This window comes from Mus pahari, chromosome 20 (assembly GCF_900095145.1).
Source record: "Mus pahari chromosome 20, PAHARI_EIJ_v1.1, whole genome shotgun sequence".
In the NCBI taxonomy this organism is placed as follows: Eukaryota; Metazoa; Chordata; class Mammalia; order Rodentia; family Muridae; genus Mus; species Mus pahari.
The window spans coordinates 9,001,875-9,013,259 of record NC_034609.1 but is presented as its reverse complement, the minus strand read 5'-3'; the positions used below and the strand labels follow the sequence as shown (position 1 = coordinate 9,013,259).

At 47.0% G+C, this 11,385-nt stretch overlaps 1 protein-coding gene across 12 annotated transcripts in view; it reads right to left on the bottom strand.

The window, feature by feature from the left end:
- Nucleotides 1–11,385, bottom strand: part of Cacna1a (calcium voltage-gated channel subunit alpha1 A) — a 283,383-nt gene that overhangs the window by 100,687 nt on the left and 171,311 nt on the right. For 8 of the 12 annotated variants that reach the window (XM_029532724.1, XM_029532734.1, XM_029532725.1 and 5 more), the window contains exons 8-11: nucleotides 9,428–9,531; nucleotides 6,773–6,888; nucleotides 6,487–6,543; nucleotides 5,180–5,275 (exon numbers count right to left, since the gene is read on the bottom strand). In XM_029532724.1, the coding sequence (XP_029388584.1) occupies nucleotides 5,180–5,275; nucleotides 6,487–6,543; nucleotides 6,773–6,888; nucleotides 9,428–9,531 (373 nt within the window). The remainder of the gene's footprint in view (nucleotides 1–5,179; nucleotides 5,276–6,486; nucleotides 6,544–6,772; nucleotides 6,889–9,427; nucleotides 9,532–11,385) is intronic. The other 4 variants (XM_029532728.1, XM_021220303.2, XM_029532727.1 and 1 more) reach the window with 3 other exon arrangements.

Below are 11,385 nucleotides of genomic sequence, written 5' to 3'. Positions count from 1 at the left end.
GTGTGTGTGTGTGTGTGTGTGTCCACACAGGCCAGCAGAGGATGTCAGATACGCTAGAGCTAGGCTGTTGTGAACTTCCCTATGTAGGTGCTGGGAATGGAGCCAGTCTTACAAGGGCAGTGAGCATTCCTGCTATTGTGCAGTCTGCAGCCTCTACAGGAAGTCTGAAGCATGTCTACACTGTAGCATGTCATCTACACTGTAGCATGTCATCTACACTGTAGCATGTCATCTACACTGTAGCATGTAGTCTACACTGTAGCACGGCTTGCTTGTGCCAGTTACCATGTGTATTATTTTACTGCTATGGTTTGCATCTTAAATGCTACCAGCCTCTTAGCATAAATGGGAGGTGACAGACACTATGAGATGGGCCTAGAGGGATGTGCTGGTTGGTTTTCGGTCAATTTGACAAATTTAGACGTATCTGGGAAGAGGAAATCTTAGTTGAGAAACTGTCTCCATAAGATTGGCCTGTAGGCAACCCTGTGGGGGCATTTTCTTAGAGATTGGTGTGGGAGGGAGGGCCCAGCCCACTGTGGGCAGTGCTAACACTGAGCAGGTGGTCCTGGGGTTTATAAGAAAGCAGGTTGAGCAAGCCAGAGGAAGCAAGCCAGTGAGCAGCACCTCTCCATGGCCCATGCATTGGTGTCTGCCTTGAGTTCCTGCCCTGACTTCTCCTGACCTCCCTGCTCCCAGCTGCTATGATGGAAGCAGCTGCTTCTGCCACACAAAGGGGACAGAAATGAGTGACAGTCGACAGGAACTTCCCAGCTATGAGGTGGAGCTTCCCTCCTTACACCTCAGGTGTGTGTCAGTGATAGGAAAGCAATACACCCACACAGTTTTCTTTTGTCTCTCAGCTTTTGTGTGCATTGTGTGCATGTGCATGCGTGTGTGCATGTATGTGTGTACATGCACTCATACACATGTGCAAACTTACATGATTTTGAGTTCTTATGCCCGTGTGCACCCATGTGCATATGTGCATGTGGGAGCCAGAGGTCTTCAGGTACCATTCATATTGTTTTCTTTTTTCCTTTTTTCTTTTTTTTGAGACCTGGTTTGGAACTTGCCTTCTCAGTTAGACTGTTTAGCTGGAGAGCCTCAGGGACGCACCTGTCTCCATCTTCTCCAGATTGTGACTATTAGCACGCAACTCTCTGTACATGGATGCCGGAGGATGGAACTCAGCCCCCCAGGCTTGCACAGGCAGCACTCAGCTACCAAGCCACCTTCCCAGCATCCCTAGCCATTTTAAAGTACGTAACACACTGCTACATGTTGTCTGACCACATCTTACAATGAAGGAACTTGTCTTATCCCCTCCCAGGTCCCCTTCCTCGCTGCACAGTCAGCTCCTCAGTGTGAGAAACCCTGCGCGGGGATTCACAGCACTGTGGGGCCAGTGAAGAAACACAACCATAGGGTTTCCTTCTCAGAGCTCTGGGGTCCCAGATATCCCTTCTGGGCAATCTAGGAAGCTAGTGCTTAGCACGGGGGCTCCTCCTTTGTGGTTGAGCGGATTTGCTGCCTGGGTGAAACCCTCCATGGGATATCAAACTACAGACTGTGTCTGGGGTCCATTTAAAAAGTTGAAAGACATCTTTTCTTTAAAAACTTTTCTGTGTATATGAAGTGACACTTGTATATGAATTCACACGCATGGTACATATATGGAGGACACCTTTAGATGCCATCCTCACCTTCTACCTTGTTTGAGAAGGGTTTTTGTTTATTGTTTATTTGAGACAGGGTCTTACTATGTAGCCCTGGCTGGCCTGGAACTCACTAAATATACCAGTGTGGTCTTGAACTCACAAAGATCCATCTGCCTCTGCCTCCTAGTGCTGGGATTAGTGTGTGCTATCATTCCCATTGAAATCGGCTTTTTTGTTGATTGATGCTGGCCTTTAAGTTCCTTCCTTTTTTTTTTTTTTGTTTTTGTTTTTCGAGACAGGGTTTCTCTGTATAGTCCTGGCTGTCCTGGAACTCACTTTGCAGACTAGGCTGGCCTCGAACTCAGAAATCCACCTGCCTCTGCCTCCCAAGTGCTGGGATTAAAGGCGTGCGCCACCACGCCCGGCGGTCTTTAAGTTTCTTGCAGTGAATCTGTCTTTGCCTTCTATCTCACCGATGTGCTAGAGCTGCCAACACATGCTACTGACTCTGGCTTTCCATGGGCTCTGAGATTCAAATGCAAGTTCTCACGCTTGCAAGGCAAGGCTTACCCCCTAAGCTATCCCCTCAGCCCTCACACACAGACTTTGACATTTGTTTGGCTTTAGGATGCTAAGAGTAGGACCCAGTGCCTTGTGCATTCTCAGCAAGTGCTCCTGTGATCCCCACTCTGGCCTTTGCAGTTACTTATTCAAACACTAGAAGCAATTCTGCCAGAGGGTTAACAGTAGGTAAAGGAGCTGAATTTAGAGCTGAGTAGACAAGTGGACTCCCCAGGCACTCACCCAGCTATGCCCTCAGTTCCAAAAAGGCAAGAAAACAAATAATAAAAGTTGCATAGTCAGTAGGCCAAGAAATTGATCTAGAACCAAATAATGCCAAGTGATATATCATAAACAAACAGGAGCATCACAGATTTATGCCCCCACCAAGAGCATCTAAGAGTCTCAGTTTCTCCTCATCCTTGTCAAGTTTTCGTGTCTGTCAGAATGAAGGATGAGGACCAGAAACTCACCAGGAGTGGACACCCACCTAACTCACTAGTTCTCAACTTAGGTTCCCAAGTACACAACAATAGGGACAGAAGTGCTTGCCAGTTAAGATAAGCAAAGCAAAAGTGGGGCTTGCAAGCTGACACGGTGGCTGAAGGGGCTTGCCTCTGAGCCTAATGACTTGAGTTTAATCTCTAGGACCCACAAGTTGTCTTCTGCCTTCCACACATGCATGGTAACATGCATTCCTAAAAAACACACACACACAAACGCACACACGCACACACACACACACATACACACACACACATACACACACTTGTTGTTATTTTGGTTTTGGTTTTGGTTTTTTTGTGACAAGGTCTTATTGTGTAGTCTTGGCCGACCTGGATCTATCTCTACGTAGACCAGGCAAGCGTCAAGCTAACAGAGATCTACCGACCTCTGCCTCTGGAGTGCTGGGGTTAAAACCTCCACATCTTGCCAAATTTATACTTTTACTTTATGTGTATGAGTGTTGTCTGCATGTGTACCTGGGGAGGCAGAAAAGAAGAAAAGAATGTCTGATCCCACAAGAGCCGGAGTCACAGGTGATGGTAGCCACCATGTGAGCGCTGAGACTCTGGTCCTCTGCAAGAGCAGCCTCTCCATTCTCTACAGGGGTTTGGGGGTAGGAGATGGCCAGGCGTGGTGAACACCTTAAATGGCAGCACTAAAGAGGCAGAGGCAGGTAGATCTCTGTGAGATCTAAGACAGAGTTACAAAGGGAGACTATGTGAGTGGGGGGTAGGGAAGAGAAGGAGGGGGGGAGGGGGAGGAGGAGGAGGAAGAAGAAGGGGAGGAGAGGGAGAAAGAAGAGGAGGAGGGGAGGAGGATGCAGAGAGAAAGACTAAAATGAGTGCTCAAGGCCAATGCTGACTGAATACATGAAGAAGAAACAGACGTCTGCAGAACCTACCCAGAGGACATGACCAGGTGTGCCCATAAATAGAAACAGTCACTATAAACAAAAGCGAGCTTTGGCCAGAAATGGAAAGCAAGCTTCAAAACAGTATTACAAGCATCCTTAACTGGCAAGGGATGTGCAAGAGCCAGGGTGGGGACCAGTGAGAGTCTGTGTCCCTTAAAAGTTCATGAATGAGTGTCCTGTTATTCAGTGGCTCAGAGAGTAAGGAGCTGGGAAGTCATTCATAGCTTTGATCCTGTAATTATCCCTGGGAGCACGCCCATAGGGTGTGGGGAGCCACTGTGAATGTGCACAGCAGGGTTCCTACTCTGAGTGACTGGCTAGGAGGCAGACATCCTCTGTAGAGCCACTCCGGAGAGGAAAGATGGTCGTGGGCGATCTTAGAAGGGTGTGTATGCATTGGCACACATTGCTCCTCCCAACGTCCCCAGCCTTCTGCTCTCAACCCAAATGCCATCTCCTCTGAGAAGCCTTCTCTGACCATGTGGGTCCTGGGGAATCAAACTCAGGTCAAGCTTGGCAGCAAGCACCTTTATCTACCAATACATCTTGCTATTCCCTCTAGTTTTGTTTAGCATGTGTGTGTGTGTGTGTGTGTGTGTGTGTGTGTGTGTGTGTGTGTTATCCTGGAACTCAGAGACCCATGTCATGGGACTAAATGCATGCACCACCACACCTGGTTGCACAAAAGTGTTTTTAAAGGAGTCTAAGGTTACCTTTAAGGATCTGTGTCTGAGAGATACATGAAGACTGGTTTTAGACTTTGGTCCCGTGCCTAAGATACCACCCGATATATATGGAAATATCCCCAAATCTGGAAACACCTGGAGTCAGAAACAGTTCAGGTACAGAGGACTTTTGCTGTGCTACGTTTGTCTGTTTTTGAAACAGGGTCTCATGGCTGGCTGGGAGCTCCTTATGTAGTGCAGGCTGCCCTCGAACTCACAGCTGCAGCTGCCTTTGCCCCTGGAGGGCTGAGAGAGTGGTATGTGCCACCACGTCCTGCCATGCCCAGTATTTGGGAGTAGGGCACTTGGCTATAATGGACTTAGCCAAACTGACTAGGAGCCTGCTCTCTGCCTGGAGCTGGATATAAATGAGTAGTTTGGATTTACACCTACAATGAAGAGATCTGTGGAAGCTGGAGAGATGGTTCAGTGGTTAAGAGCACTGGTATTTGATGCTCTCTTCTGCCTGGTGCCCGCTTCTGTCAAGCGGCCACATAGGCAAATCGAGTGCTCATATACATAAAGTACAGAAACAAGTACATCTTTAAAAGAGATTCATGGGGGCTCATTTAGTTGAGATACTACAGTGGTATCAGGAGACAGGATCCAGCCAGGTATGAAAAACGAAACACATTCAAAAGTCCAAATAAGCTGCTAAGGCCGAGGGAGGGTTGCTGTTCTCATCACGATGCAAGCCCCACTCTGACAGGGTGAGGAGCGGTTTGAGGCCCACACCCAGCCACCTGGACCCTAGGGCTCAGTCTCCCATTCTTGGGTAATGAGCAGTGACTGGGGCAGAGAGAGGGACTTACCCACAGACGCGATGTCGGCCAGCTGGTCCTCGGCCTCCTCAGGGTTGAGCAGGTCCGTCTTGCTTTTCTTCAGCGTAGCTCTCCGAAGAGCTCCAACAAGGGGAACATGGCGAGAGAAGACAGCGTTACCCTTTTATGCCAGGATGTCATGCCCACTGTACACCTGTACTGCCATGCCCACTGGTCCACAGCATGCCACTCTACACATGTGCAAGCTACCACTGGGGAAGGGGAGGTGGCTCTGTTTTAAGGAGTCCAGAAAAGTCTAGTACTGTGCAGCTTGAGTCCACAGTCCAGGCTCAGAAACACCAGTTTCAATCTGTCCTGTTTTTATGATTTACTTTAGTTAATGATTATTATTTTATGTGTATGGGTGTTTTGCTTGTGTTGTCTATGCAGCACCTGTGCAGTGCACAAAGAGGCCAGAAGGAGGCGCCAGAATCCCTGGGATTGAAGTTATAAAAAGTTGTGCTCCACCATGTGAGTGCTGGGAATTTAACTCAGGTGCTCTGGAAGAGCAGCCAGTACTCTTAACGATGGAGCCATTTCTTTAGTCCTGTTTGTTTCTGAGCTAGGGTCTCAGTACGTAGCTCTGACTGCCATGGCAGTCACATAGGTCCTTCTGCTTCCGAGCACTGAGATTAGAGGCCATAGGTGCGCACCACCTTGCTGGTTCTGGTCTGTTTCTATATTCAGGGCAGCAAGTGCTCTTAAGTGGGGATCCACCTCTCCAGACCCCCCGAAACAATGGGGCATTTCATACACCTGTGACAGTGGACCTGGCTCCTATCTCTCCTCTTCTGCTCCCCCTTGTGTTTACTGCTCCCACCGCTGGGTACGGCTGAGATCTAGGAAGCGGCTGAGCTTTGGGTCCCCTTTACACGGGTGCTGATGCCAGTCCACACCTCAGGAGGTGCATGCACATGCACTTCTTCCTCTACTCCTACCACATGGGTTCTGGGGATGGTACCAAGGTCATTAAGCTTGGACACAAATGCCTTCATCCACTGAGCCATTTCACCAGCCATATTATGTCCATTGTATAGAAGAGAAAAACTTTGGCCACAGTGCACATGATTCGAGGAGACAGGGGCAAGTCAAGAATGGACCCGCTCACCAAAGGAAGTTCTGAAATCCCTTCCAGAAGCCCATGACTCAATTATTCAATTTTCCATGCATAGCCCCGCCTCCCGTCTCTTCCTGTCCTGGCCTATCATACCCTCTAGAACCAGTTACATGTGCCCAGCTCCATCCAGCCAACCCCACTCCCCTGGGATTCCCCTTCACGCTGGGCTCAGAACAGTTACCATCAAAAGGGTGCCTCTGCTCCACGTCTGTCTCGTCCTCTGCAAGTATCACCTCTTCTGAGGAGAAGAGCAGAGTTAAGGTCCTGCCTGAAGGACTGACTTTCCAGGGGCTACAGGTGTGCACCACAGGTCCCCTGCTCTATTTTCGATTCTTGCTGCTAATCTCTGGGACTAGCAACTTGGAGCCTCTTTCTCTTCCCACCATCACCTTCCCTTGTAGGTGTGACCCTGGGCTGTCCGTGGCTTGGGATGTCCACCCCTGGGACCCAGGATGAAAGGACCTCACCTGCTTTTGAGATCCACTCCATGTATCCATTGAGCTCACGTTCAATCTGTTGTTGTCTTCTGAGCTTCAGAAAAGCTCTCCGGTTCTCCACACGTTCCCTTTCTTTGGCAAACTCCCTGCAGAATCACAGAGAAGCCAGGAGTTGATGGTGATGGGGCTCAGCCAGTAAAATACATGTCTATCAAGCGCAGAGCCCTGGGTCCTTCTCTAGCATAGCACAACCCCGACATGGTGGTGCATGCCCGTTATCCCAGCCCTTGGAAGATGGAGGCAGGAGAATCACAAGCTCAAGGTCATGCCTGGCTAGATTAAGACCATCCTGGGCTACATGAGACCCTGTCTTAAAAGCAAACTGAAAAAAAAAAAAAGCGAACAAAACAACAAAACAAAACAAAACAACAACAAAAAACCCCATATCACCGATTTCCCCCCAACAAGACAAAACCAAAAACTCAGATTCTGTGGTTAGGAAAATTTTTAGAGGCCATGTGTGTTTGGGGGTTCAGTGAAAGGAGTGGTTCTCAACCTAGAAAGGAGTTTCTCAGGGGGGAGTCCTAATCGTAAAGGCTGGGTATTTCTGACAGTGACCATACTTCTCAATGTCCCTACTGGATCAAAAAGGCAAAAGCCAGCACTCAAGGGCTTGAAGCTAAGCCAGCGATGGTTGCCACACGTTGACTGACACTCCCAGAACACCTGGCTACTACCACTTCCACCCTCTGTCCCCGCAGCAATTCTCTTTCCTTATTGGCTCTTCTTCTTCCTGCCATGGGGAAGCCACCGTGAGACACAAACTATCTGCCAGCAAATTCCTCGGAGAAGGATGGCAGAGTGGAAACCTGGGGTTACTGTTGGCAGCGTCAAGCTACTTTATGCACCCCACACTTCTTTGGTGAGAAATATGAAGTCCATTTAGAATTAACTTTTTTTAAAATTAAAGTAATTTTGGGAATGTGAGGATCATTTGTGTTAGGAAAATGCGTTTAAAGTGCTTATTATAGTGTGTGTGTGTGTGTGTGTGTGTGTGTGTGTGTGTGTATACTATGTCTAGGTGCTCGTGGGGTCTAGAAGAGGATGCCAAATTCCATACAGGTGGAGCTACAGGTGGTTTATAAGCAGCTCAATGTAGATATTGGCAACTGAACTTGGGTTCTCTGTACTAGCCATCATTACTCTTCTTTCTTAGATATATTATATGTGTACACGTGTTTTGCCTGCATGTGCCTGGTGCTGGAGGTCAGAATAGGGCACCAGACCCCTTGGAACTGGTTCTGGATGGTTGTGAACTATCATATGGGTGCTGGGAACGAAACCCATGTCAAATGCAAGAATAGCAAGTGCTCTTAACTGCTGAATTATCCACCCAGCCCCCTCTCTTTTACTGAGACAGGGATTTACTCTGTAGAGTGGTCTGGCCTGGAACTTCCGGACATCGACTTGCCTTGGCTTCCAGAGTTCTGGGATCAAAGATGCCCATCAGCAGATCAGCCTAGCAGTAAGCATGCTTAACTGCAGAGCAGTCTCTCCAGCCCCAGGGAAAATGCAGTTTTGATTTTGGTGTGTGTGTGTGCGCGCGTGCGTATGTATGTATGTATGTATGTATGTATGTATGTATGTATGTATGTATTTGTTGGTGGTGTTTTGTTCTTAAGAGATAGGGTCTCACCCTGTAACCCAGCTTGGTCTGGAACCGATTATGAAGTAGACTTGTGGCAATCCTCCTGCCTCAACTTCCTGAGGACGGGCATTATATGTGTGCATCACTATCCACAGCTTCATACTTTGTTATTTATTTAATTTAATTTTTAAAAATATTTATCTGCATTATATGTGTGTGTGTGTGTGTGTGTGTGTGTGTTTTGCTTGCATGCATGTCTGTGTACCTTGTGTGTGTCTGGCATATGGAGATCAGAAGAGGTTGTTGGTCCCCCTGGAACTAGAGTTATAGATAGTGGTTGGCTGTCATGAGGGTTAACCTTGGTTCCCTGGAAGTGCAGCCAGTGCTCTTAACTGCTGAGCCATTTCTCTAGCCCCGTATTTTATTTTTTGAGACAGGGTTTTGCTCTGAAGCCCAGGACAACTTAGAACTCAGGATTCTCCTGTCTTAGCCTCCTGTGCTGGGACCAGGGACCGGTGCCACCACACATGGCTTGTGTGCTGTGGTTATTTGAAAGACAGGAAAGGAGGAACTCAAAGTATTGCTATTTTTAAATTATTCTTTCTTATATTTATTTACTTTTATTTTATATGTATAGATGTTCTGCCTGCATGTATGTCTGCATACCATGGGTGTGTGGTACCCAAAGAGGCCAGGAGAAAATATTAAATATTTAAAATATTAAATTCCCAGATCCAGAGTTTCAGACAGTTGTCAGGCAGCCACGTGGGTGCTGTGAATTGACCTGGGTCCTCTGGATGAACAGCCAGTGTTCTTAAACACTGAGCCACCTCTCCAGACTCCCAAAGTGTTCAGTTTATTATATATGTTCAAAAATGGACAAGAAAATCCACAAGGGCTTCTTCACTGGCTGTCTTGGGCAGTTTACAGTCTATGCAGCTGCCTATGGCTTGCTAATGAGAATCTTGCTGACTGAAACCAGGAAGGAAGTTTATTCCTTAGGAAGAGTGGGATGGAGAGTGGAGTAGCAGACTTACCCAGACAGCACACCCAGAACAAGGTTCAGCATAAAAAAGGAGCCGATGATGATAAGGGGGATGAAGTACAACCAGTTCCAAGTGTTCCCTGAGGCATCGTTGCTCTGCAGAGCACAAAGAGGGAAAGCATGTGAGACTGGAGTGGGATCCAGGTGGGACTGACGGGGAGCAGGAGGGTTAGCTTCATGCCCTCTGTGATTCTGTGTCAAATGTTCTAGACTTGCAGAATCCTGGCACTCTGGAAGCCAAGCGAGGGGCATGGAGGGTAAGGCTTAGATGTTTGGGGGCTATCACCAAGATACCACCAGACAAAGCTGTCTCATGTCACACACAGTTCTTAAGGTTTTGGACCTGAGTCTGAAATGAGAAGGACACACACACACACACACACACACACACACACACACACACACCACAAAAATGGAAAAATGGAGAAAGGAATGAATCCTTAGTTCCTGAGTTTGTTGCTACATAGTCACCATTTCCCCTTAGAGGATAGCCTCAGACTCTCATGGTCTGGCTACAACACAAGACCATCCCTAGGAAGTGCCCAGCTAACTCTGCAGGGAGAAGTAGCCCATAAATAGAATACTCTTAAAATGGTGAACAGAAAACTGAAAGAGGATAATGAAAGATGGAGACAAATATTGAAGAACGGAAGGAGGGAGATGAAAGGGAGAGGGAAGAGTTGGCTGTAGAGGTGACTGGTAAGAGTATTAAGAGAGTATTTATTACGTGCCTGTTCTCCTAAATGCATTCACCTACATTTAATTCACTATTTCTGTTTCTTGAGGCCCTGCATAATCACCATTGCATTTTTAAAGCTAGAATGGAGGCTGAGAATGACAAACAACCAGCCCAGAGTCACGGAGAGCCAGATGTGCATTTTGAATGTTCAAATCTGTGGGCCTGACCAGTGTGCTGGAGAAGATTCTCCTACAGTCTAGGAAATGTAGATCCTCCCAGTGGTTGATCACCTGGGGCACTTGGAAAATGCAGGGCTCTTAAGTGTGGCTTTAAAAGCTCACCTTTAGAAGTAAGCTTAAATACTATAGGAGGAAAGCTAAAATGCGAAAGATTGACATCACCAGTCTCTGGTGAAGCTGTGGAACCACTGGGACTTTCAGGTCATGCTGACACAAAGACACTATAGCATATTAGGGTACTGCAGCTGCTGTAACAAAAGTCAAAAATTGGATAGCTTAAAAAATGGAAATCTATCTTACAGTTCTGTAGGGTGAAACTTTGAGGTCAATTTGTGGACATGGATGGTTCTTCTGAAGATTGGAGGAAAATGTGTTTCCTGTCTCTCTCCAGGCATCTGGTGTATTTACAACCATACTGTGTCACTTCACCTCCAACAATGCCTTCATCTTAACATGGTCTGCATCCTATGCGCATTTGTGGCTGTATTTACCCCTTCAATAAAGACATCAGTTGTAGCTGGTCTTTGTTCCTTTGTGGGTTCTTCTTTTGTCCACCCTTTATTCCCCCTGGTTTTACCCCTATCACTAGATAGGAGATGAAGAAGGATAGAGGGGAGAGATAGAGATAGAGATCTTTGAATCTAATTTATTTTTCCTGTTTCTTCTTTGAGCACAATGACTAGTAAACTGCAACCTACCCCCTGAATGACCAACAACCACCCACTCTACCTTTTGGGCCCTGGCATTTATATTCCTTCTCAAAATTTCCCAGAATTCCAAACATGATGCAATTGCAGAAACTATCTGCCACTGACAAAACCATGCCTTGGCTGGAGTACAAGGCAAATCATAATTAGCTGACAGCCCAAAGCAGCCTCATATTGAAACAAAAGCACATTCTTATAATATTTCTGTATTTTTTTTTTTTTTTTTTAGATTTATTTATTTATTATATGTAAGTACACTGTAGCTGTCTTCAGACACTCCAGAAGAGGGCATCAGATCTTGTTACAGATGGTTGTGAGCCACCAT